Consider the following 27,991-nt stretch of genomic DNA (forward strand, 5'->3'; position numbering starts at 1 on the left):
CATTTAGAACTGTTACTTCTCTGTTGTCTAACCCTGCTCAAACGTGTAGAGGAGGTATAGTCAGCCCCTCCATTCTAGCACTGTGACTATACTCCATTAACTAGTGGAAGTGTGACATTGGGAAGTTAGACCTTGTCTGCACTGTTTTCTTCAGTGATACTAGTCAAACAGTAATAATCACTAATGCTTATGTAGCTCATGACTAAAGGTTTATGATTGTGTCCTTGATACATTACTTTGTTTAAAAAGGAAGTAAACTGAAATGAAGAAAAAACATTTCCAGAGCTCTTTCTTTAACTGGGATTACAGTGTGAATGAGAGAAGATTTTTAAAAGCTAATAGGGAGATTTTACTTTTTTCTTATTGTAATGCTTTGTTTAGTAAATACTGGTCAATAGTGAAAAGGATATATAACAAGAAGCAATAATGCTGATATAAAAACAAGAAGCACAGTATTTTCTGCATGAGTAATCTAAGGACATAATGTCTCACTTCTTGTTTTTATGTCTGTTTAATGCTTCTTATTATTTGTTCATTTCACATAGGACAGTGAGATTTAAAATTTCTCGTTGAATCACACTACAAAAATTCTTCATATCGGGAGGGATTTTAAAAGCTGCTTTAGAATTAAACTCTTAAAATGGTAGAGGGAGTCTCCATCCTATGTCTTTTAGAGATCTCTTATTGTAAGTGTTCAGGATGTAGAAACTGAGGGGTGGAAATAGCTACTCTTCCCCAAGCAAATAACCAAGATGTTGATCTGGGGATGTGATCCATGTAGGCATCCCCTTGCGTTCTCTTATTCCAAGTCAATACTCGTAAGAGTAGTACTATTGATTCCCATAAGTAACAACGCTCTAGTTTCAAATAAAATCCTGTACAGTTTTGCAAAATAATAGCTCAGAAATCTTTAAAATACTGAACAAGTAATACAATGTTTTTGGCTGCTGCTAGAATGGTAGATTCTGGTTAAGCCTTTCAGGGCAGGAATGAATGCTGGGTGAAATCCTGGGACTCCACTGAAGTCCATGGGAGTTTTGTCATTGACTTCAACTGGGCCAGTTTTATCCTAGGTTTTTTGTCCTATCCTATGTGTTTGTGCAGCAGTTAGCACAATCCTGACTGGTGTCTCTTGTAATAAAAGTGCTAAATAATAATAGGAAATGGTATAATTAATATGAGATATCTGACTTCCTTTTTCTGCTTTACTCCTTAAAATAGTGGTCTTCTGATTTTGAGGATTACTTATTTTTAAGAAAATGTACAAAACTCAATAAATAAATACATTAGCAATTAAATAACAGGTTTTATGTTGGAAGGATTTGAAGGCAAAATATTGAATGATTGTAGAAGCAGCTACCTCACTTCCTTTTCAGAATGGATGTGTGACAGATAGAAACAGCGAGAGAGACTGTGCATATGTGTCAGTGACAATGAAACATTTCTTTTCTTTTCTCCTCTGTTTTTTGAAAGGACTCACTGAGCTTTTCGGTCTTCACTTTATGAATGCTTTTTGCGTGACTGAAAGCAGTAGATGAGACAGTTTTCTTAAAAGACTTTCTGAGAGACTTATTTTTTTGCCCAAAGTGTTATTGTCTAAAGGTTACAGAATATTATTTACAGAAACCATGTTATTTTAAGCAATATTGTAGAGGTACTCTTTTTTTTAAGTTGTAGAAATGCTGAAACTGCATTTCCCAGAGTGCATGAGGGTGTGCTAGCCTGGATCAGCTGACCTGGATTGTGAAATGTTCCTTATTTCCTGTCAGCATGAATGGACATGACTTGTGTATATGAGTGTCTTTTCTTTCCTTTGTCAGGTGATTTTTGACCGAAATCTGATTCAGAGCAATGGTGGCAAGGAAGTGAGGAGATTGACTACTTATCTCAGCGGGTGGGAAACTACTTCTTGTAGGGGGCAGGGATGTCATGAAGAAATAATATACTGAACTCTGCTCTGTTATCTTCATGTGAAAGGTAGAAAGGATCTCTAAATCATCTTCACAACTCTTAGTAAACTGCTGACTTGTTTTTTTTCTGTATTTTATTTACAGTGATGCACTAGATGCTTGACTTGTAGGTGAATACTTCCTAACACTTAAGTTAGTTTAAAATAACCTTTGTTTATTAAGAGTTTTTTTGTTGTTGTTGTTTTTGACAGAACTTAAAAGGGAGCTCTAAAAGGAAAATAGAACTTCTCCGGACTGAAGAGGATAACTTTCCAAGGAAAAACAAAATGTCTCTTAAATCGAAAAAGCTTTTTAACATAATTATTTTAGGAGTTGCTTTTATGTTTATGTTTACTGCCTTCCAAACATGTGGAAATGTTGCGGTAAGTGCAAATATCAACCCACCCCACATCCTCTCTCTTTCTGACACTCCAATTCTAAGGTTTTTTTTGTTGGGGGTCCAAGATGTGTGATAGCTTTACACTTTCTCATTTTGTGTTTTTCTTGATTTAGTACTTGCACTGGTATATAAGTAATCTGTTTCTTTAAGAGAGTATACCTGTGAAACGGTAATGGTATGAGACAGCACATGGTTGTTTAGAAAAAATTAAGTTAATGAATCACATTCAGCTTTAAAAAAATATCTGCTCTGGCAGTTATCTGTCCAGCAATTGAGTTAAACTGGATCTTGTCATGTTTCTGACCTTTTTTATAATTTCCTTTTAAAATATATGAGTAAGATGCTCTTATTTGTAACTTTGTCACCTAATTTCTCCTGGTTCATTAATCTTTCTTAATCTCACATATTTTCTATATAATTACAAACTGGATGGTAAAGGGGTATGAATGCAATATTTGGTGAGTACATCTCACTAAATAATTTACTGCCAGTCCCTCTCTCCTTTACTGCGGGCAAATTGGATATAAAGATAATTGAATTTACCCTTAAAAGCAAACTGCCCTCTTATTACTTTTATTATTATCCTGTTTTTACCATATTTAGAGCCTCTCTTTTCCTATGTGCAGGAGGAACTCCTTTTGTTTGTAGACATATAAAGGTTGCTTTACTATGTTGTATAGTTAATTTATGGTAGCATTATTCTTAAAGGAGGCTGATCTTGTGGCTAAAGCACAGGACAGGAAATAGGTTCCGTTCCTGATTGATACAGACCATGTCCATGTCTCAGTTTCCATTTCTGTAAAAATAGGCTAGTAATACTCTACATTAAAGAGGTGTTGAGAAGCTTAATTTGTTAACATCTGTAAAATACTTTGGGATCTAAAGGCACTATAGAGTCAAAGTATTAGTTACTGTTTCAAATGGACAGCTTCACCCCAAGCATCTCTGTGGACTGAACTTTTATAAATAGAAGATGTATACAGTGTTGTTGTAGCCGTGTTAGTCTCAGGATAGTACAGAGATAAGGTGAGTCAGGTAATATTTTTATTGGACCAACTTCTGTTAGTGAGAGAGAGCTTGTCCAATAAAAGATATTACCTCACCCACCTTGTCTCTCATAAATAAAAGGGTCTGTAAGCAATACCTATTGTCTAGCAGTGAATGAATCAGGACTTGGGTTCCATGGTTCAAATTGCAGTTGCCCCGTGACCAAAGCAGCATACCAGAAAACCAGTAGACAGAGGGAGAGCATAGGAAGGAAGGCCTTGATCCACAAAAGGACTTAATTCCAGATCCTCTAAGATATTTAGGCTCCTATCTTACATTGAAATCAATTTAAATTGGGAGCTTAAATAACTTTGAGGATCTGGGCCTTAGGCTGTAATTAATAAATATGGTTTTCAAAGGCTTGCGCGCTGCTCCTTTGAAAAGAGAAGAGAGAGTAGAGAAATTAGAGCAGAGACTGGGAGTCAGAATTTTGATGTCAAGTCTTTGACTTTGGCACTGAATCTGAACAAGCTGCCGTTCAGTTTCCCTAACTGTACAATGGGTGTAATATTTACTTCCTCACGTAGGTATTACAAGAGTTAATTAACATTTCTAAATTACTTTTAGTTCCTTGGTAGTTATTATTAACAATCTGTTCTAACATTGCTCTCATGCTAATCTGTGTCTGCAGTTTTCAGATTAAAAAAAAAGTACAAAATGTACTTTCTATATTATTATTTATAATTTTCTCCACACAGCAAACTGTTATCACGAATTTAAACAACACGAATTTTCATGGCAGTGGCTATACCAGGTAATTTACAATTATATTTTTGTCCTTTTGTTACTTTAAGGGGCATGGCTAGTCTTAATGAGATCTTATAGGGACATGCTCTTAGATGATTGTATTATTCTGCTGAATTTACACTTTAAAAACAAAATTATGTTGTTATCATACTTAAACACAGCTTAATTTTACATATAGTTCTTCCTATTTAAATTAATCATATTCATATTTTGTACTTTTTCTGTGTAGGAAGAAACAATGCCATGAATTTATCATATGCTTTGCTTTTTATCTTGGGTTATGAAATCAATGGTGAAATTATTGAAAGGTAAAGCAGCTAACTAAGGCGTTGATCCTACAAACTTATCCGCATGTGTGGACTTTTGTACCCACATAGAGCACAGGGTCTGCCTGTGCAGATCAGCTTGTAGAAGAGATTTCAACAGTCACATGGAAGGGAACACGCAGAAAGATAGGAGGAAAATCAGGGTATCAAAATTATGGAAACCAGTTCTTTTTAATGTTTATTGTATTGCCATAGCCACCAAAGTCCCCACTCATGATCAAGAGCCTATTGTGCTATGGTCTATGCAATCATTTAGGGAGACTTAGTTGCTGCCCTGAAGAGTTTACAGTCTAATTTAAGATTAGGTGCAACAAACGAAGGTAACTAACAATAGAAGGGAAAGAGGGGCTAGAGTAATAAGATCATGCAGTTACATAGGCTAGTGATGTGTTTGACGTAATAGTTTTGAATCATTTGAAAGTTTTTCTTAAATAAATAAAATGGGCTGCACTTTCCAACAGCCTTGAATTTCATTTGAAATGCTTATTCATCTTTATTGTTTATTTGTGTAGCATGGCCATTATTTATGGGGTGTTCTCTGCATCAAATCTTATTTCACCTTCAGTGGTTGCTGTAGTAGGACCTCAGTTATCCATGTTTGTTAGCGGTATATTTTATAGGTAAGTAATTTATTTAAATTTGTAGTTTCTACTTCCTATGCACCCACCTCCCTTTACTTCACCTTCAAAAGGTACCATGTCATGCATGAAATTGTATTGGCTGAGGGGGACTGGATTTGGTTTCCTGCAGTGATATCAGTGTTGCTTCTGAATCACTATAAGTGTCCCTTCAGAGCACTCCCTCCCCCAGAGACTGTGACCATGTTATTTCCACAGCATTAGCAGGCTTGTTGACCTTGGAGTAAAGAACCAAGATCAGGTTTCAGTCTAATGACTATTAGAAAAATAGCATTATGTGATTAGGGTAATAAAAAAATGATTTGTTTCAAATCTTATTGACTTGGAGTCTTTTCAAAACTAGCTTAGGAAGAAGTAATTGATTTAGAAGAAGCTAAGCTGCAAATCTAATTGTTAAAAAGCATAATCAGTGTGACATTGTCCACATTCAATTTGAATATAATAAATTGACCTGTTGTATTTTAGCATATACATTGCGGTTTTTATCCAACCTTTCACGTGGTCCTTCTACACTGCTTCTGTTTTCATTGGGATAGCAGCTGCTGGTAAGTATTGCATTTAGTGGGTATTTGCTTGCACTTCTTCACTATATTTGTCTCTCTCTCTAAACTATTTTTCTTCCTTTCTCACCAACTTGTTGCTTGAATTTCAGTACTTTGGACTGCGCAGGGAAATTGCCTGACCATAAATTCAGATGAAAACACCATTGGGAGAAACAGTGGAATCTTCTGGGCACTTCTACAGTTCAGGTAACTTTCTTTGTTAAATCTTTCCCTTTGGATACATGCACCTTGTACTTGCTGGGTTGTTCAATGAGAGTGCAAGGGAGACTTTTGTCTCAGAAAATACTTCAGTGATGTTCCACAGACTGAAATGAAAGGAAAAGCTGGAGGTGACATTGCTGCTGATAAATAGGAGTTATATACAGCAGGTTTTTCCTCCTGGTATACTAAAGTTAATGTCATTTCTGGTACCTTGGATCCCTTTAAAATGTGGAGCTGGCCTTATGAAGGGGAATCCTCAATTTTGTTTTACATTTCTATGGGGCTAGCAGTTTCACTCTGATGGTGTGAGGACAGACATCTCCTTTCTCTTTCACAATTACACCAAATTATTCTTTTATATATAACTTGTTACCATAATAAATACTATATTCCTGTGTTATCCCTCTTTTGTTTGCAGCTTATTTTTTGGAAATCTTTATATATACTTTGCTTGGCGTGGGAAAACTCACATATCAGGTTTGTATTATTTGTTTTATGTGTAGAAAACTTTGATGTATGAAGAAAATGAATACAGTAAATGAAATTGGAAGCAGCCATAGTTGTAACAGCTAGAAGCATAGGGAAGAGCAAGTAATTTTTTAATTTGTTTTCTGGAGTGTATTTAGTTTTAGTGTGTAAATCCATGTAATACAAGAGCTGTGCATATCTCCAGTGTTCTTGGCTATTGCTCCCTTTGCCTGCTTTTCAGGGCTTGTGTACAGAGGGAAATTGATCAGAATAGTTTATTGCAGCATAAACTATTCCATAATAGCTTCCTATGTGGAGACTCTTATTCTGGAATAAGAATTCCACATGGCCAGCTGTTCCGGAATAGCTATTACATTTTAAATTCACATCCTACCTGTTAGATAATAATATCCTGGTTCAGACAAACCATAGGTCTCCCTTTCTAGATAAATATCAAGGTTAATTTCCTGTTTGAATTATAATTAACATTGGGGCCGGTGCCTTACAAATCTATCAGTGTAGAATTTGGAACAAAATGTGTACATAATTCAGTGGAGAAACTGGTAGTGGTAAAAGCTGTAGGGCTCAGTAGAGAACATCTGTTACCATAAAAAGGTGGAGGCAGGTGCTGATATGTGGTTGTCAACTGAGAAGGCAACTGATTACACTGAAACTGACAAAACCTGTGTTTTAATAGAATCAGTCAGGAAACCATGAAAAAAACCCAGAACTTTAATAGTAAATGGAGCTGATGCTCCTCTTGTTTCCTATATTATGTACTAAAAAACATGAAGGCTTTTTTCTGTAGGACATCCTTCCAAATAAATGGAATTTTCATCCGTATTGGTTAAGTGTTTTAGGAAGATGTTTCTGCTAAAGACAATCAGGAATGAAATATTGACTTTTAAATGATCATCTCAGGCTTCAGCCTGAATATAGCATCCTCTTGTCATGAACAGGACAGTTCACAGCTCTGTTACTGTACTATAGATTCAGGCTCTCTGCAGACTGAGTAGCACAGCCTAGATTTAAAAAAAAATTCAAACATCCAAAAATTAAAGCAAAAGCTTAAATTCTGCCAAAAACATAAATCCATGGAGTCTGAAATTCTATGCTTCCTGATTTATATTGCTCCTGCTAATCACTTTGGATTACAGCATTTAACAGAACTCACACTGAAGTTTTCCTTCAACTTTAAGTGAATTAAAGTCTCTTGAAACATGTTGAAACTATTTAGGAGTCTCCTAAAGGTGAATGTTCCTGCATGTGAAAATCATTCCCTCCTTGCCACACTTCATTTCAGGTTCCCACAAGAGCTGTTTGCATATGTACAGAAAGGACTATTTTTAAGACTACACACACACATTGTTATTGATTTGGAATCTTAACACAGATTATTTTTTTAAAAATGTTGTTAAAATTTTTCTGTTTTCCTTAAGCCATTAGAGAAATAAATATAAGTACATAGGCAGTGTCTTTAGGATTGAGAACTGGGAGCCCAAAGATTAGTTTGTCTCAGCACAACCTATGATTAGCTACTTCTCAGCAATGTTTCTGCCTGATTAGTATTGGTGCATGGGGGAAGCCACTGCACAAAAGCGTTTACTGCGCCAAACAAGTTGGTTAGTGTAGAGGGACTTGTGCATGAAACAGCAGGTACCTTCCCTCCAGATACTCACTGTTATCTTTTGTCAGATTCTGAGGTTTCATGAGTTTTAAGGTTTTGAAATTGACAGATCTACCAGTTTATGATATCACATGATGTAACACTAGTGATTCTGGGGTTGGAGAGGAAGGCTGTTATTTCTAGTCATTACTGGCTACTGTTACTGGACAGCCTCTGCACTTCCTCATCTCTTTTATTAACCTCCTCTTAGCCATGGCAGAAAGTGGTGGTGATATTCTTTGACCAGCCAATATTCCAATGGCATATCAGCACTGACAAAGGAACTTGCCAAACATGTGGGACACTTTGCCCTATGTGTGCTAAGTCAAACAACAGCAATATAGTTAATATGTTATATACACCTCTTTATAAATGTTACCTTTCTTTACCATGGAAACATCTTAGCTATTTGGACATCATTTGTGGAGATAGTTTACTAGACTTGAATTGTTTTACGCAGACCTGTGTGTGACACTCTTTTGGTTTTCCACAGAGAGTGATCGCAGGACTGTCTTCATTGCTCTAACAGTCATCAGTCTCGTGGGCACATTTCTGTTCTTTCTAATTAGGAAACCAGAGGAGTCAAAGACACTGGAGGAGGAAGTCTCTTCCACTGATGAAAACATTGCAGACAGCTCGTAAGTGCCTATGGCAATAAGACATTACCATCCAGCCAAGCATGTGTGTATGTAGTGCATAATGGAAAACTCCGTATCACTTCTCCCTCCAAACCAAAGCATGTATAATTTGGAGAAAGTATAAGAGAGTCTCTGTAGCCATTAACTAGTTGATGCAGTCCTCACTTGTTCTCCTCATAGGCAGTACACTTGAGCATGGGCTAGATAGGGCATAACAAGTAGTGTTTTTCCATTGGTAAGTAAGGGTCTTTGGAGAGACATCATTTATCTCCCTCCTCTCACTATTAAGCATGTATATGTTCTTTCATATTTTTCCTTGCTTCATCTCCAAACAGTAACTGTTGATCTCCAATCATGGAATTGATTAGGGGATAGAAGCAGAGCGGAGGGGGTTTTATGAAGGAAAAAACAGACTGGGGTCAGATTGGCATCAGACTGTTTACTTCCTTTCTAAGAGCACATTGTCAGTTTGTGTCTCTGCAACAGTGGGATGACCTCCTTATTGAGCAGCACAGAAAGAACCTTCAGAGCCTCACAGAGAATTACATGAAGCATGATTCATTCTTCTTATCAGAATTTGTATCTGGTAGACAAGTGCCTTTGTAGTTATAAGAGCTTTGTAGGTTTCTAAACCCTTTTATCCACCTCCCTTACCTTAATCAGTTCTTCCATTGTCCTTTATTAGTTATTTGAAACTAGGTGGCTTTGGGAGCTGGTGTGTAATTTTGGTTTGCTGATGGATATAGGATTCAGAATTCTTATTACTTTGGCCCTATGGCAGGTGCTTTTTATATGGGTCAGGATTTTCAAAAGCATCTGCTCAACAAGACATGTTGTATCAGTAGCAATGTAGGCTGATTATCTGGCCAACAGTTTTAAAAAAATATGTCACAGTGGGAGGCAAGGGTTATTCTGACAGATTTCATACATTGTAGAGATCTTTTAAGCTATCAATTATTAGTTAGCTGCAGATCAGTCATAAATGGCCTAGATACCATCCTGATGTGCATATTAGAAATGCATACATATAAGCATTAAAGTCTTCCTGAAATGGTATTTGCAGATACAGTTATTTTATTAGCATAACTATAGGAAGATTAGAAATAAGAGAGAATGTAATGAGAACAAGTCTGAGACATAGTGCTATAAAGGAGGATACCCTCTAAATGACATACACCCACACTAAATGCAAATATATTTTACAACTAGTGACTTACTTCACAAACATGTTTTGTTGAACATATTACTGTGTTAAAATTGCTAATTATGGGCAGGAAATTGTACAGAAAACTGAAAGACGAATTAGCCTATTTTCCAACATAATGGTAAAGCATGGTTATCTCTGGTTTATCTTTCTGATCTTAAAAAAAAATATTTACCCAGGTCTGTCCAAAGCAAAGCGACGAGGGCAATGGATGCATTTAGTAAGTATTACTACACTTTAGAACCAACTCTCAAAAATATTACAACAGATTTATGAACTATCAAGTGATCCTATTTCTACACAACCATATCTGAGTAATTTTAAACAAAAATTTGGCTTTAAGAATGTAGGGCAATAGACCTGCAATCTCCCTTTCCTCCAAAGTTTTTTTGCAACACTATCCTGAGACACTTAATCTTTCTTGTTTATTACTCAGCTGAACAACCCTCAGTTCCCTCATCTGTTCTTCCTTCATCCCATGTAGCATGTAGCCCAGATCCTTCTTATCCCAGATCAGTTCAGGATCTTTAGTGTCTGCAACAGTGGTGCTTGCTTTAAAGTGACATGACATTGAAGCAAAGACTAGGATGTATCTGTGTTTTGAAGGCTCTGGGCACCTTCTGATTGAAGGCTCAGTGGAAAGAGCAAAGATCTCCTTCTGTGGAAATTAAAGAGGCGTGATAGGCAATTGTGCAAGTTGCTGATATGAGAGGAAAACAGAGGATATTTGACAGTCTCAGGACAGAATTGAAACAAGTCTAGGGAGGTGAAAAAGAGGCTTAACGCTTGGAAGGGAGAACGGTGTGAGAGAGGGAAAGATCACAGGGATGAGGGGAGGAAAAGCCACTCTATTAAAGTAAAAGTGTTTCTCGTTAAAGAAAGAGCAAGATGAAGTAAAAGGTTACATTTTGTATGAATTTATATCAACATATACAATAAAGTTCAACAATTTAAAAAATAAAAATACTTCATTCAGATACACGTGTGCAGCTCCCATTGGAGCTTGTAATTAGTGACACTTAACTGTTGGTATCTGAAAGCAGAATTTGGCCCAAAAACATTTAGAAAAATTCAATTAATTAATTAAAAATAAAGATATTCTGAATTGAGAGAGATTACAGGAATACAGTGCATAAAAACCACTCAGCCTTTAGTTACTGGAAAACTTATTTGGTTGAGTCCCTTCTCTACCCTGTCTCCCCACAAAAAAAAAAATTCAGATTAACCTTTTAAGTTAAAGGCCCCTCTGCCTAGCAACCTTATTTAATCAAAGACAGAAAAAATCAGTGCATGGTTTGTATCACTTTAATGTATTTGTGTCCTTGGTAAACAGCAAAAAAAAGTACAGGTAACCTTCATGTCAGTGAATTTTATTCATTTATATTATTATTTCTTTGCAGAAAGATCTATTAAGCTGTATTTCACCAAAGAGATTTTGCTCCTTAGTGTTACAACAGCATATACAGGTAATGAAACAGACAAAAGGACACAATCATTTGCTGGTGCCAGAGCATTTTATGGGACACTAATGAATACTCCTCAATCAGGACTATATTCCTGTATCCAAGTGTATATTACTTTAATGTTTTGGAGTTTATTACCCATTTCTATTACTTTTGTATTCTGTTTCTGAAAAATGCTCTTCTGCAGATTAATTATTTTGTACCTAACCCTGCCAAAATTATTGGATTGTTTAAACTCAGTTTGAGGTCAGTCAATTTGTATCTTGGCTAGGGCATGGTTTATGAATCTGTTGTATTATACAGTTTGTCCCTTTTCATACTTTCCAGATTGAGTAATGTTAGAACACAGTTAAACTGCAATGGAGTCTAATAATGGTAATGAAACTCATTTTTGTAGATGCGTCCTTTAATATCAGCTCCAGCAGACATGTAATGAAGGGTAGGAGACTTTTGTATGAGCTCTTGTCCTAAAAGCCATGTCTGCATTAGGAAGATGTTGCAAAGACTTTCTACATTGCAATCACTGGTTTGGCTCTGTAATAGAGCAGCCCCCTGTGTGGAGCACACTCCTGCAGCGGGCTGCTGCACAACAAATACATCTGCCTCAGTTTCTCCTTTGTTTGCCCAGGAAAGAGACAGACTCTCAGGCTTGGTCTGCACTGAAAAGTTATAGCTCTATATGCGTGTCCCTTCCTGAATAGCTATGCTGACAAAATGTAGATGCAGCTATGTTGATGGAAGAGGGCTTCCATTGACATAGCCAAATTTATTCAGGGAGGTGGTGTTTCTACACCGACAGAAAAACCCCTTCTGTTGTTGTAGGCTGCATCTACACTATAGGATTATGTTTATACTTATGCCAGTATAGTCTCCATACTGTAAATATACCCTCACTGTCTGATAGAAAATTCGCCTCTGGACATAATTTGTTCATATATACCAGTGAGTAATTCTCCGAAAGCCCTTGTAGTAAAACTGTTCTTGACAAACTCATAATAAACATACTAAGGTGCAACAATTTTTCCAGTCCTCTCTTCAGGGACAATAACTCCAGATCACCCACTTGAGACTCAATAGCAGCACTGTGTTCCTGCATCTACACTATAGGATTATGTTTATACTTATGCCAGTATAGTCTCCATACTGTAAATATACCCTCACTGTCTGATAGAAAATTCGCCTCTGGACCATATATACCAGTGAGGATTATGTTTGACAAACTCACTGTCCTCTCTTCAGGGACAATAACTTCCTTTTGGCCCGGCTGTCCATGCCATCCATCTGAGAGCGACCAGTCTTATGACCCCTTACTACAGCCCCCAAGCCAGGGTTTCCCACAAGAGAGCTCCTCACTGTGTTCCACTCTTAAGCCTCTCTGCCTGAATCCTACCCCTGCTCAGGGCACCAAGCTGTATCTTTCCCATTTGCATAGGGGCCACTGCCCAAGCCTTCTGCTCATTAGAGGCTCCCAGCTTTGGTCAGGTCTCATGAATAATTCTGTTCCAGCTTTCTGCAGAACTCAGCTCTACAGAACCAGGTCTCTTGTAGCTCTGTCCAAGCAGCGTTTTGCTCTCTCGCTCTCTCTCTAGCTACTTCTTTTCTTTGTTTCTCCTGGTCTCAGATGCTTTCATCTGGTTATCTCCTTCCTCCAGGGGCCAGGAAAGGTGCCCAGTTGGGGGTCAGCTGACTAGACACAGGTCCACAAGCCTGAGCAATGTAGTTAAACCAGTTTAGTTAAGCCAGTTAAGCCAGTCCCAGTGCAGAGAGCGCTAAGTTGAGGGAAGAATTCTTCTGTCGACCTAGCTACTGCCTCTTGGGAAAGTGGACTAACTATGCCAACTGGAGAACCTCTCTTGTTGCTGAAGTGAGTGTCTACACTGAAGTGGTACAGCAGCGCAGCTGCAGCCCCATGCTTGTGCTGCTATAGCATTTCAAGTGTAGAAAAGCCCTTAATTTCTTGGATTCTTACAAAGTGTTTTCAGACTTTGCCATTTATCTTTAACACACTTTAAAAATTGGCTATTTTAGCCACGCTGCCTTCTAATCTCTGAGGGAAAACTGTATGAGAGACAGGAGAGTAACATAATTATAATAGAAATTTTAATGTCCTTCCCTGCTCACAATATCAGAACGGTGGGGAATACAATGTCCACCCCTTATGCTTGGAAAACAGTCTGTCAAAGTCCATAAAGTCACAACCATATCCCTTTCAAATCCCTCGAGACTTACCTCTACCATGTTGTCTACAAACCACTGCCGGTGAATGAAGTTCAGCTGACACTACTGCTTATTATTCAAAATGTACTCATTTTACTGTTGCTTTGTCCTCCATCCCCTATCTGCATTAATCTGTTCCATTCATTGGTTGTGTCTTGTGGCAGTGTCTCTTAATATGTGTTAGTACACTGCCTAGCACAGTGGGGCCCTCTTAGAGGTGCAATACTTTGGGATTTTGAGGGAAGGTGCTACATGGCGCTACTGTTGTACAAAAATTCAAAAAATAATAAGATGCATTTTGATGTCTGATTCTGCAATCCTTATTCAGGCAAAACTTTTTAAATCAACGGCAGTTTTGTATAACTGAAGCAGGACTGGGCTCTTACAGTAACCATTTCAGAATCTTAGTCTAGTTTGAAATATATTGCTGCCCTCTGGTGGCTCAAATTCACCTTTACCATTGTATTGTAAAGTGGTTTGGTACAATTCCTTTTGAGAGCTCCAGAATCAGATAGTGCTTCCAAATTATTGTGGTCTGTTATTGAATTTGTTCAAAGTTTTATGAGGCTTTACAGCTCACATATCATGTAAGATGACACACTATTATTAGATCCTTATATGGTGTACTATATTGTCTGCAATAGCAAAGGGCAAAGAGGTTTACTTAAGAATAAATTTTTGACCAGGCTTTGTGCTGGTTTAAGCAAGTCTCTGCCCTGTTGTAAATATACTTGCTACTGAAGAATTGATATTTACAAAATGGAGTCTATACATTGAAAAGTCTTATTGCCTGACTTATAGTTCACTATGGTCACCCTAGTTGGGACTCAGCTATGTTACCTTCCCACATGTTAATGACAGTACCAGGGTAGAAAAATACTAAGTAAAGCATTGGTCTTATTTTAGAATTTAGTTTTACATTTATTCAGTTTTAGTTATAAGTGTATTGAAAGTAGTAGTACATAGTAGGAGCTTAACTTGGAATCTGCCACTTCCTTTATAAGTCTTTGGACACAGGCTCTTTTTCAGAAATACCAGCACTTGACAAAAAACATTTGTTTTTCCTACATTGAAATCAGGCTTTAAAGACTTGTGTATTTGACTATTTTCCTGAAATAATATTGTGTAACAATTCTGTGGCACTTTTCATCTGGAAGAATTCCCAAAACATTTTGAAAACTGAAATACACATTGTATATAGGGATCACACTGCTCATCTCTGAAATAGAGCTACCTCTGGGTTGGAACACAGCAGCTAGTCAACACTGTGCAATAACACTACATCACAGTTTAGGATGGGGATTGAAAAATACCATATCTTATTAGAACTTCAGGGGACGTATATTAATTAAACACGGCTATTATAGAGCACCATAGGTATATATTTCATAGCTAAAAAAACAGAGTTTACTAAACACAGAACAAAATTTGTGTAGGGAAGTGTGAACTATCTAAGGGCTGTTTCTCTAGTGGTTAAAGCATTAGACTAGTAGTCAGAAGGTCTGAGTTCTATTATTAACTCTACTTCTGACTGGCTATGAGCCCTTCGGTAAGGGACTTAACATTTTTTTGCCCATTTTTCCCTTCTATAAAATGGGGGCAATAATGGTTATTTGCCTCATAATAGGGGTATATGAGCATTAGTTTTTTTGTAAAGCACTTTGAAGATAAGGAGTATGTGCTCAATATTATGAATGGATATAATACATAAAATAAATGAAGTGGTATATGGTTATCAGAGTAATGATGCTTCATTGTATGGGTGAATATTCATGCATAATTTAACAAGATAGAAAAGAGTTACTTAAGCTGAGATTTAGCCAGAAATGACCCATGTCTTTCTGTGTTGTAGTGTCCTCAAAAACATAGCATTCATGCAGCCCATGTTGCAGTACCCATTTTTGTGAAATCCACTACAAATTTTAAGGTTCCCACAGGGTTCCAAATGTAATGTGCTTTTTAAAACAAACATGAAGTGTGTGTAAATCACTAAACTACTGTTGTGGCTGCTGTTGGCAGCAGGTCTGCTTAATATAATTTTAAATTGTCATTCCACATGTATCACTGGGGCTACATGTTTTTCATCTCCAGTGTGTGTGTGTGTATATATATATATATATGTATATATATATATAAACCAACTTCCAGTCATATATTGTTTCACAGTATCTCAAAGTAACGATACACTATAGGTGTGTGGTTATATTGTCAGACACTTCTTAGGTGTTTGGTGGGAGGTCAAAGACCCATGATAAAACCTACTCCATTAAAGTCAATGTAAGTTTTGCCTAGCAGGTGCAAATACAAAACTAACTGCACATGTCATGTTGCCTGGATGTTTCTAAAATATATTTAATCTAAAATGAGATATATATAAAATTTAGATATATTTAATCTAAAATATATTCTGATTTATGAAAGTCACTTAATTATATAGCTGGAATACTCCTTAACTAATCTCATTGCATCTACAATCTTTGTCTTTTAACTATGTATTTGTAAGAGAGAATGGTTAGACATAAGGAATTTTTGCATAATGGTGTCTGAAATACCGCATACTAGTACAGCTGTCAACTTTTGTCTGCCTTTCCTTAAAGGTCTGGAATTAACATTCTTTTCTGGAGTATATGGGACCTGTATTGGTGCCATGAATAGATTTGGCACTGAAGAGAAAAGCCTTATTGGACTTTCTGGTATTTTTATTGGCATTGGAGAAATTTTAGGTGAGTCTAAAGAAATTAAAATTTAAGGATTAAAAAATGAAGTTGTTGAGATTATTGAAAAGGTTGTTTCTACACAAATGTACATTTGTCATCATTGCAGCAAAAGTTTCATATGCAAGAAGTAAAATACAACAAAAATCTGATGCAATACTTGGCAGAGGGTTAGACAAGATGACCTTTGCAGTCCCATCTAATCTTATGGTTCTGTGATTCGTTATTGAGCTACATCTTGTGTAGTCATTTACACCAGCACAAAGTGAATGCAGAGAAGAATGTAGACTATTACCATAAACGTTTTAGCATTTTACACTCACTCTGCACTGGTATAAATGTCTATGTAAGCTGTAGAGAAACAGTGAATGCAGTCTATAGAGTTAATAGGCAAGTTTTAGCATTTGTACATCATGCTTTTATAGTTAGCTGTGTCTGGTTTACATTTTTGGTATCTCTAAGTCTTAAACCTTTCTTATAATAAAAAGCTTATAATAAAAATGCATCGAGATGAAAAGACTAAACATATACCAAGGGTAAACTTAATACTCAATTCAAATGACTGAATACAAATCTCAGGTGACTAGATTAAAATCTCCTACCCTTTGCTTACAATAGAGCATTTTGATGTAGAAAACACTACTAAAATTCCCTAACACAGTGGTTCCAAAACTTTTTACATGGTGCCCCCCTGACCCTGTCTGCACACCCCTGGGAGTCAGGGCCAGTAGCAGGGTCATGGTTGGGGCTGGGGCAGGGAGTGCTTCCGTGGTCGAGGCAGGAGTGAAGGCTGGGGCCAGAGCTGTGGCCAGTTGGGAGCCAGGGGCTACGGCTGGGGGCAGGTCTGGGACCAGAAGTGGAACCACAACCTGGGCTGAGGCTGGGACTGTGAGCAGAGCTGTAGTCTGGTGTGGAGTCGTGGCTGGGCTCGGAGCCAGGGGCCGAGGCCGGAAGCGGAACAGGGGCTGAGGCTGGGAACAGAGCTATGGCCGGGCAGCAGTCGGGTGGGAGTCAGGGGCCAAAGCTGGGGCCAGGAGAGGAGCTTCAGCTCAAGGTGGGACCAGAGCTGAGTGGGGCTGGGTGGCACAGTTTGGTGACTTCTGCCCTAACAATTTGTGAAATGCCCCGAATCCACACATGAGTTTTTGTAATGGTGTACAGGCATTCACACCATTGCTGTAATTGCACTTGCTGTAAATGAGGCTAAGCACAGTATCATAAACCGTTATTACCCTACACCATCGCAATCTTACTGTAGATAGTAAGTATGGACACAGCAGTTGCAACAATGCAATTAGCCCTTTCAGTTCTGTCTCACAAAGCTCCTGCTCACCTTTCACTGATGGCTCTGACTCATCAGACAGCTCGTTCTGTCACCTGTCAAGTTGCAGCCTCCCCATATAACCCTCAGTGCAGGGCAAACCTGAGGAGCCAAGATACTACTTGGCTGATCTCAGCTCTGCTGGTCCTTCCTTCAGAGTCTATCAGACAAATTTCTAATGTGCTTTTTCAAAATGTACTGCCATAACTGAAGTTTGGATTCTTTCTTTACACTGTAAATATAATATTTAAGTGAAACTTATTAAACACGTTTCTTTCTTTTTTGTCATTAATACTAATAATTATGTATTCTTTTCCCCTCCTACAGGTGGAGGATTCTTTGGCTTAGTGAACAAAGATAATCGCTTTGGCAGGAACCCAGTTGTGATGCTAGGCATTGTTGTCCATTTTGTAGCCTTTTATTTAATTTTTTATAACATACCAAATGATGCCCCCATTGCTTCCTTCGAAGGAACAAATAATAGAGCTTATATGAATCCAAGGTACAAAGTGTTCTGTTTCTCTTGATCAATGTAATTTTAAAGCATAAAAATGCAGGGCTGTGGTAGGGGCCTCAAGAGATCATCTCCTGCACTGAGGCAGGATTAAATATACTTAGATCACCCCTGACAGGTGTTTGTCTTTCCTGTTTATAAAAACCTCCAATAACCAGGATTACACAACCTCCCTTGGTAACGTTCCAGTGCTTAACTATTCTTATACAGTAGTTAGAAAGTCTTTCCTACTATCTAGTTTAAATCTCCCTTGCTGCAGATTAACTCAGATTACTTCTTATCCTAACCTTGAAGGATGTGGAAAACAGTTTGTCACTGTCCTCTTTTATAACAACCTTGGAGAAAAGCAGCTTGTTCTTCTGTTGGAAAGGCAGTTTCAAGCTATTTTCACTGACTAGTGATCAAGGATTTAGAGAAGGTTTCCACAGTTCTTCATTCTTGGTGGCTTCAGATGTTCTAGTAATTCATACCAAAATGCATGGGGTTAAATGGCGTGGGGTGAAGGGACATGTCAGTATGGTGTCAGTTCATAGTAAGTGCATTGTTTGAGAACATTATTACTAGTGGTCTGAGAAATGACTTTAGTTATAGTAGATGCCAATGATTCTAGATATTCTAATACACCATAGGGCACAACTATACCACACACTATGACAGCAGTTTCTAAAGCCAATTGAATACTCGTTGTCCAGGTCCATTCCATTAACTTGTGGCCAGATTCTGCCTGTCCTTTACATGGGTGCTCAGTGCTGGGGAGAGGGCATCAGGAGCTTTCTTGCCTTATGCGTTCATGACCCTTGTAAGGGCCAGGCAGAATTTTAGACTCTATGCTCAGGATAGTGCAGTGACTATTCCATTTCCATTGCTTCTCATGCACACACACGTGTGAAGGAGAATGAGTTACAAGGGAGGAATCCCATGTTTAAATATAAGTAACTGCTAATTTGCCAACATAAGAAATATTAATAGATTTGTGTTAAGCATTATATTTGAAAGATCCTTTTTAAGCCTCCCTTATTCAAACAGTTTTCATGCTCTCTATATCCTTGGCTGTCAGCTTTGTGTCACTACTTTTTTATCTCCTGGGAAAGCATTGTGGGTTTGGTGGCTGCAGGCACCAAGATCCAGATAGACTTGCCCATTAACAAAAGAGGAGTCCCCAAGTGAGGTAGTTGTTTTAGCAGCTCCAATTCAATGTAGGATTGACTGGCTGTAGCACTGGCAGAAAACCTAGAATTTCAGAATAGAAAAATCCTGTGAGGAAATATTTCTACCACCCACATCAGTAGTTTTCTATCAAAATTCAAATCCGATAACTTTTAATTTCCTACTTTTATTTTCAAGACAAATCTGACAAAAGTTTGTTTATATTGAGAGTCTTTATGTGCACATAGTATTAGCACTAACTGGTAGTTGAACATCCATAAGAATGCCATACTAGGTCAGACTAATGGTCCATCTAGCCCAGTATCCTGTCTTCTTACAGAACAGGTAATCATCAAGTGACCCATCCCCTGTTGCCCATTCCCAACATCTGGCAAACAGAGGCTAGGGACACTTTAGAGCATGATTTTGCATCCCTGCCCATCCTGGCTAATAGCTGTTGATGGATCTATCTTCCATGAACTTATCTAGTTCTTTTTTGAGCCCTGTTATAGTCCTGGCCTTCACAACATCTTCTGGCAAAGAGTTCCACAGGTTGACTATGCGTTGTGTGAAGAAATGCTGTGTTTTGTTCGTTTTAAACCTACTGCCAATTAATTTCATTTGGTGATCCCTAGTTCTTGTGTTATGAGGAGTAAACAACTCTTTCTTGTTTATTTTCTCCACACCAGTCATGATTTTATACACCTCTATCATATCTCCCCTTAGTTGTCTCTTCCAAGCTGAAAAATCCCAGTCTTATTAATCTCTCCTCATATGGAAGCTGTTCCATACCCCTAATAATTATTGTTGCCTTTTTTGTTCCGTATTAAAGTTGATTTCATTTTTCCCTGCAGCAAAGAGGTGGCCATTTTATGCAGCTTTCTATTGGGACTAGGAGACAGCTGCTTTAACACTCAACTCCTCAGTATTTTGGGGTATCTTTATGCAGAAGACAGTGCACCTGCCTTCGCTGTCTTCAAGTTTGTACAGGTATTATCTTGTGTCAAGTAGCAAAATCAAACTGTGTATGTGAAGATGCCTTTTGGGTGTATGAATAATTAGTATTCTACTGAAATAATACAGATATTATAGTGAGCTCAATATATTTAATACCATCCTTCCCAGAAAGCATGAGAGCCTGTTCTGTTTTCTGTGGAAAAACTGGTTCAAGTAGTAGCCCTCGATTCAGGAGAGCAATATAAAAGTGATGTTTTGTTTTATTGAGCCATCAAGCACTCTCAGGTTTTTGAGTGTGAGCTATAGATAATGGTGGATTCTGCTTTAATGTCAAAAGGCAATTTCAGATATGCAGATTCTGTTTTTTTATTTAAATATTTATTTACTGGAAGAAGTCTTTGGAAATTGGGCAGTAGATATCAGCAAATTTATTGGTTAAAATTTGGTTTCAGAGTTTTTTAAAACGTGTACCACATGTCACTTGGAGTTGACAGTTGTGCCCAACACTTGGCGAGGGGGGCATGGACATAAGAAGAATTGAAATTGTCATTTCACTGTCTTAAACCATAACCCCAAAATATTTATAGTTATGCCAATTGTGGACTAAATTAGAAGCCCTTCACATAAATGATTGCATTCTCCATATTCTGAACGGGTTGATTCACTAGCAGACATGGAGCCCAGTTGGTTCCCTCTAAAAGAGGAAACCTTTGTGGTTTTGAGCTTTTCCAGATCATGGATTTTGATGGTCAGGAATATCAGTGGAAAAATTGAGACATGAAGAGGTAACATGACTTTCTCAAGGTCACACAATAAGTTGGAGCTGGGAACAGAGCCCGGGTGCCTAATCCACTAGATCACAGCTGTTGTGTTTGTAAGGACTTCATTATTTCCAATGATTTCCTGATGCACCATTCCCTTTTTATAACATTATCCAAGATAGTTATATATTTAGTGTGGTGATGGCTCAGGCTAATTATAAAGGTTCTTTAATCTAGCTGGGAGCTAATGAGTATTGTAACTTGAATCCTTAACAAGGGTGGAGTGCACGTAAGCAGTAACACATGGTTGAAATTTGCAGTTATGTCATACACGCATGCCTCTGGTTCTGTAATAAGTGCAGTAATACAGGAAAAGATTATTCAGGTTATAGTCTTATATACTGTACTCATTCCTGAGATGTGTTGCGCATGAGATTGAGTGGTTTCAGTAACAAAGAATTGCATATAAGATACTATAAACACCTTTGAGTGTGGTATTCAATTCATTCATTGAAGGCTACTTAAATGACAGAAGTAAAAACTGAATTTTCTGTGCATCAGACCAAAACATGTACAGAAATATAGTGAAGCCTTTTTACATTTAATATCAGATAAAGGAGTATATTTCTAAGAGAACTAAAGGGTAAATGTCATTCTGTATGCATGTCAGTAATGATAATCTTTACATAGAACAGCTGGACTGGATACCTGTAGTGATAACCTATATTTTGTGTTTTTTCTTTCAGTCCATTTGTGCTGCAATTGCATTTTTCTACAGCAACTACCTTCTTCTTCAGTGGCAGCTCCTGATCATGGTGGTGGTTGGGTTCTTCGGAACGATCTCTTTCTTTACTGTAGAGTGGGAAGCAGCAGCATTTGTTGCCCGTGGCTCTGACTATAGCAGCATTTGATCCAGGTGCTCCATCAGCCTGTTGTGAAGAGATGGCATGGAAACATATTTATTGAAATGACTTGAGAAGGTGAAAATATCACATCGCAGAGGCCAGGATGAAGGAACTTTCAGTTAAAGCTCTGTCAGTGTAACTGATAGGAACAGTGATAATGAAACATAGAAAAACAAAATGCCAAAATTAAAAGGCTCTCTTTCTTATTTTAATTAATCAACATTGATGTGCAGGCTCACAGAAATCACGTATTAGAAAATGGAAGGAAAACTGGGGATTTATGCATTGAACAATTTTATTCTGTTACATCCCTTTGCTGAGTACCTATTTCTCCAATTTCACTTCTTATGATCATGTATGGTAGAAATTCTAGTTTCATTCCTCTCAAATAGTTTTACTTAGTTTTTACTTAGATCTAAGCTCTGCAGACACTTATCTTGTATAACTTCCTCCTGTGTATGAGTGATTTTTTAAAATAAGATACAGTGTGCTGCAGCATGTCTATGTATCTGAGAAATCAATCTAAGCCATGGATTTATGTGGCAATAGAGGTGTTCTAATAGGAACTTTTTGTGATGTTATGCCTCTCCATCCCTTGGTTCATAAATATTTAAGTTTGTTGATATCTTATTTTGTAGCTTAAAATTTTATCTAGGCTCAGTTTTTAGAAAAGAGAGATCTTAAATATTATGGGCCGACATGGAAGTATCTGAGAAGCATTTGGCAAGATTTTCTTTATTTTAAGCTTATTGGAAGGCCAAGAGGATCAAGGACCTGAACCTGAGAGGTGCGGAGCAACTGGAACCCCCATCTATATCAACAGGTATTGTGAGTGCTCAGCAACTCTCAGGATCAAGCTATAGATTAGGATGGCTGCCATAACATTCTCCAGGAAATGCTATATAAGGAGTCATAAAGACACGCTCTCTGCCTATAAACACTGAGGTCACTGGGACTACTCACATGCTTAAAGTTACTCAGGTGTACAAGTATTTACAAGATCAGGGCTTACATTAGTTAGATGTACATGTTAGTAATAGCATTTTGGAATGGGCACACTTTCCGATGTATCTTTTTAAAGCATGGTTAGAGAGGAAAGTGGACTGTAAAAATTGCCTCTTGTTACTGCACATACAATATCTGCTCTATGATTATCATCTAAATAATATCTGAATAGCTGATAGACAAGCAAGTTTTATTACTCAATAGAATGTAGGAAGAACATGCAGTAATTTATTCTGTCTCATGCATCATCAAAACAACCTGGCATCTAAGTTTTGGATCCAGAATGGTTATAATTGGTGATAATGTAAGCAGCAGATAAAACACACCTAGATTTTTGTTGACCTAGTTGAACTTGCAGTGCTGGCAGTCAGGTTTTGACTAGTAAGCAAATTGATCTGAAGCGGTTCAGAATAAATATAGAACACCAAGGTAGAAACTGTTTAGAAACACCTTTTTAGAAACTTTCTTGGTTCAATTTTTAGCAAAGTACCATCGTTTGTTAGACTGCAAACCTTTTTATGAGCACAGTTGGTATGTTGGCTTCTTGTATTTAAAGATGATTAAGAAAGTTGATACTTAAATGAGGTTTCAGTTTCTCATACTATGTTCTGACTACTTAGGTGTGTTTGGAGGATAAAATTGGTATTGAATTATGGAAACCCTGTTTCCTTCTGTATCTCTCTGCCCCTCTCAAAGTGGTGAGTCATGTGAAACCCTCATGTGGCAGAACCAAATCTGTGCGCATAGTAAAATGGCACAGTACACACATTTAGGGGGTTGGCTTTGAGTTCACTCCAGGTTTCTGCTGTGAGGTCAAAAAGGCGTAAGTGAGAAGGATTATTGAAACTCCAGATACTTAGCTGGGAAGTGGATAGGTGCGGGGGACTCAAGGAAACGCTTGTTAGTCAGGAGGAGTTTCCCTGAATAGTATAAAAGGGAGTGAGATGGAGGAGAAAATGAAAAGTCAGAAGACCTAGTATAATAATTCTACTTGGTCAGTCAAACTAAAAGGGAATATTCAGGACATGGATTGAATCAATGTATATGACGTGGCTGGCTGCACATTAGTGCCTCCCATCCACTTTTTTTATTCAGTAATTTCAAATATAATATTTTTATATACCATTTATGATAAAAAGTAAAGACATTAGGAAATTCTTCAGTGATTAGATATTTTCTTATTGCATTCTTGTTTATATTTTCTTCAAAATACCAAAAGGGATAAAGAGATTTAATTTAATTTAATTAAGAGATAAAAAATATCGATCTTCATACTCTTCTTGGAGTCTGTTCTCTTCCACACATCAGTGAGAGAAGATTTTAATTGACAAAAGTTCACAAGGAGCAATTCTGTTTGGTAATACATGGGTGAACAAATTGGTGCTTATGGTGATAAGTGCCTTACAAATGCATTAAAAATAATACAATTTCATTTTAGAAGGTAATGCTTCTAATGAGATCGCTTTTAAAAATGGTGCTTTATTAATGGACTTCTGTGTGCAATATTGTTTGTGTGGGATAATAGAAGTATGCAGAGAGCTTTAGTAAAATCTGTAGGGAAAGATTTTTGTCTTTAAATTTTCACAATTTCAGCAAGTAGTTTGGACCTCATTTTCAGAGACGCTGAGTACCTGATCTTCTATTGATGACACTTAGAGTTGGGGGTGTTCAGCACCTCTGAAAATCCAGAACCTTTACCTTTTTTATACCACCTGGTTTGACTCAAAACCAGATGATGTAAGACACAAGGAAGGCTCAGAACTTTATTAGGTTATTAAAGTGAACTAAGTTTGCTTCTCTAAGCCAAGTTTGATAAGAAATGTACAAAATTCTTCAAGCCATATTATGAATACCAAACATTTTTAAACTAAGCCCTATAAATGTATGCAGTGTTTTTGTAGTTGTGTCGACTCCAGGATATTAGAGGCGCAAGGTAGGTGAAGTAATATCTTTTATTAGACCCTTCTGTTGCTGAAGGAGACACATTTTCAAGATACAGAGTCTGAACTGAGGAAGAGCTCTGTGTAGCTTGGAAGCTTATCTCTCTCACCAGCAGAAATTGGTTCAATAAAAGATATTACCTCACCAACCCTATAATGTTTTAATTCTGATTTTTAAGAAAAGTAGAAAAATACCCTCAATTATTCAAACAACCATATGATATATAACTACATCTAAACTTGCTGACTTATTCCTGTGGAATGTCAGAACATGAAAAATACGTCCAGCTACACAGGATATAAAGCACATAAGTCAGCTATCTTTGACACAGTGATCAGCATTAAAAAGGTTAATAATGTTGACATCTAATTATGCTCCATCTCTGTCAACATTTCTAAAGCTCTTATCACCAAATCTAAGCACTGGCCTATTGAGATGAATGGCGTAAAGTTGCATCTCTTTTGGAGCTTGAACCACCACTGCCCACTGTATTCAGTTTTGTTTCCATTTTTTCAGTGGGATTTGGATCAGGACCAGGCCTTCTGTGAATTTGCTGTAGTCTGGTTTGCTGGCTCCAAAATGACTGGTGCATTGACGTATATTGGGAAGGTTATCTTCAGAAGCGGAAGAGCTGTAGATTGAACTTGGTTTGGTTAGCTGCAAGGAAGTACATGTGTTTGTTTTTGTACCCTTTATTCTGTATGCTGTAATGGTTTCAACTTCCTATGATGTCATGTTGTGAGTCCTCCAAACAAATGGCAAAATCCTGTAGGAAGAAAGAAAGTCAAAATTGATATTCCTGAACTTTTTAATTAAAAAACTGCGGATTTTTTTTTTAAATAGGCCTTCTTTATTCATCATAAAAAACCATAAGGGCATATGTAAATTTCTCTTCATTTTGCAGTTCTCAAAAGTTTAGATTCTTATGAAAACAGCAAAATCTATGGAAAGATGTTTTGCAATCTGGATGTCTTTTCTTGTTCATCACTAATTGATGTTTTCATTTGTATTATTTTAATTTTGACTATAATATACACTAGTAGGTTGGAATAAGAAGGGAAGCTATTATAGTGCTTTATTTTACAAAAACAGGACCAAATGCTCAGCTGGTGTAAATTGGCAAACCTCCTATTGACTTCAGTGGAGCTACACCAGTTTCCATCAGTTGAAGATCTGGACCACAGGTTGTAGTGATCCATGGCTATCACGCTGCTTGATCGCTGCTAACTGTTCTCACAGAAATTATCCTATGTGCTTGACTTCAGTAGCAAATTCGGTTGCATTTGAAGAGTTGTGTTAACTAGCACAATATTAAAACACAAACTTTGAAGTCAATAGAGACAAAGACCATTATGTTTAACATCATGCCAGCTGGACTTGGATATACCCAGCTCGAGCCATATCAGCTGACACAATGTTAATCATGACTTGGGCGCTGTCTACAATTAATGCAAAATTGTGTTAGTTAACATGACACATCAAGATCATGTTTAACAATGACCTAATTTTCTAGCAAAGATGATCCTGTAAGGCTATGTTTACGCTGATTATTCTGGAATCCTTGCAGTTGTACCAGTGCTAGTAACAGTGGGAGGAGTATAGAGACCAGCTTTCAGTGTATTTTTTACCATGTCTTCTAACCCTTTGTAGGTAACCTGGTGGTAAAAATGTCAGCCATAGTAGAATTTCAGAAAAAAAACAGTGTAAGGAAGGTCTAAGGACTTGTCTACACTTGAAACACTAAAGCAGCATGGCTGGAGTGCTGCAGCTGCACCACTACCTATGCCGACAGAAGGGTTCTTCTGTTGGCGTAGGTTATCTACCTCAGCAACAGGTGATACCTGGGTCAGTGGAAGAATTCTGTGAAGCTAGTGCTGTCTACACTAGAGGTTAGGTTGACTTACCTACATCACCTGGGTGTGGATTGTTCACATCTCTGAGCAGCGTAGCTGGGTTGACCTATTTTTAATGTAGACCAGACCTGAGAAATCCTGTTTTACAAGACGCTCCACATTGATACATGACCGGTTTGGGTCAGGGTCTAAGACTTCTGTTTGTTACAGTTTCCATTAGCACACTCAAAAGGGATGCAGTAACTAATGTCAACTCCTTTTAGAAACTATCTAAAACAGTTTAATGCTAATGGGCAAGTAGTGGAAGAAATATGCTTGGGGATATAGGAGCGCAATGGAAAGGAAATTTGGAAGCAGAGAGAGTGCTTCAGAAAGAGCATGCGAGGGGACGGGAGACCAGGGTTCAATGAAAAGGATGAGTTTAGGGAATTAGCTGTTGGCATTAATTCAGTTTCTGTTTGTTCTGCTAAATTATTATTTCAAATGTTGACAAGCCCTCCTCCAAGCCATCTTTTCTGTGTTGTTTACATTTTGATGTCGGGCAGAGGTCTTATTAAAATTGGTTTAAGCCTTTTTTACATAAAGGTGACTTTGGTTGTAATTGATGTCACATTAACTAAAAGAGGAGCCATATGATGACTGTTACATTGAAGACACTGACTGTATATGAGTGTTTGAGTGACAATAGATTCCTTACTATATTTCTTTTGTGGTTACAACCACACAAATAAAAGTGAATCAAGGCCAATATTTTTGCTAATGCGCTTGTTAAATTGTTAGAATTGATATAACTGTTTTAAGCTGTGCAGTCATGCCCCAGGCTTTGTGGAGTCAGCATATGTGGTCTGATTGATTTCTGAAAGTCTTTGCTTCATCTATATGGGCTTGCTTTTTAGAAGATGAATGTGTCCTGTAACATCAGCAATATATTTCAGCCAGGAAGGATTTCACTTCATGTTAGTCATGGCATAGAGAGTAGACTGTTGAGATGTCTCTGGAAATACAGATCTGACTTCCACTCCCTGATCAGTTTTTTCGTCCCACTCCATTTGCAAGCCCATTTTAAGAAGTCTAGGTCAAATCAGTGAAAGAAAGATGTGGTTCCATCCAATTTTATAGCATGGGATTTATGCCCTGCCCCATAAAATAAGTCTCAAGTTCTGATATTCACTTCACAACTCTTTTCACATGTTGTACCTGAGATATGCCCTTATAAAATCAGTGTAGTTTTAGCCTTGTTGATCCCAGGATTTTGGAGAGACATGATGAGTTAGGTAATATCTTTAATTGGACTGACTTCTGTTGCTTATCTCTCTCACCAACAGAAGTTGGTTCAATAAAAGATAC

The 27,991-nt window shown here is 37.5% G+C and overlaps 1 protein-coding gene across 3 annotated transcripts; it reads left to right on the forward strand.

Moving 5' to 3' along the window:
* The first annotated feature begins 1,777 nt into the window (after positions 1-1,777).
* On the forward strand, positions 1,778-27,392 carry MFSD11 (major facilitator superfamily domain containing 11). 3 transcript variants are annotated; one of them, XM_067547632.1, is made up of 14 exons: positions 1,778-1,865; positions 2,162-2,332; positions 4,095-4,150; positions 4,982-5,089; positions 5,573-5,652; positions 5,760-5,856; positions 6,290-6,348; positions 8,499-8,643; positions 10,027-10,067; positions 11,248-11,313; positions 16,125-16,250; positions 17,890-18,064; positions 20,077-20,212; positions 21,687-27,392. In XM_067547632.1, exons 1-14 carry the CDS (start codon positions 1,794-1,796, stop codon positions 21,849-21,851), a joined length of 1,497 nt encoding a protein of 498 aa, XP_067403733.1. In that variant the 5' UTR covers positions 1,778-1,793; the 3' UTR covers positions 21,852-27,392. The 3 variants fall into 3 exon arrangements, with proteins under 3 accessions (XP_067403733.1, XP_067403734.1, XP_067403735.1); XM_067547633.1 differs by having other exon boundaries at positions 1,786-1,820; XM_067547634.1 differs by having other exon boundaries at positions 1,841-1,977.
* The last annotated feature ends 599 nt before the right edge of the window (positions 27,393-27,991 follow it).

Source organism: Emydura macquarii, unplaced genomic scaffold (assembly GCF_026122565.2).
Source record: "Emydura macquarii macquarii isolate MOO-44397 ecotype Brisbane River unplaced genomic scaffold, CSIRO-AGI_Emac_v2 contig_1230, whole genome shotgun sequence".
In the NCBI taxonomy this organism is placed as follows: Eukaryota; Metazoa; Chordata; order Testudines; family Chelidae; genus Emydura; species Emydura macquarii.

Coding starts and splice junctions, on each gene's coding strand:
- MFSD11 (XM_067547632.1), top strand. CDS start 1,794: ATGAGTGTCTTTTCTTTCCTTTGTCAGGTGATTTTTGACCGAAATCTG. Junction 11,314..16,124: donor TGTTACAACAGCATATACAG/GTAATGAAACAG, acceptor CTTTCCTTAAAG/GTCTGGAATTAACATTCTTT. Junction 20,213..21,686: donor CTGTCTTCAAGTTTGTACAG/GTATTATCTTGT, acceptor TTTTTCTTTCAG/TCCATTTGTGCTGCAATTGC.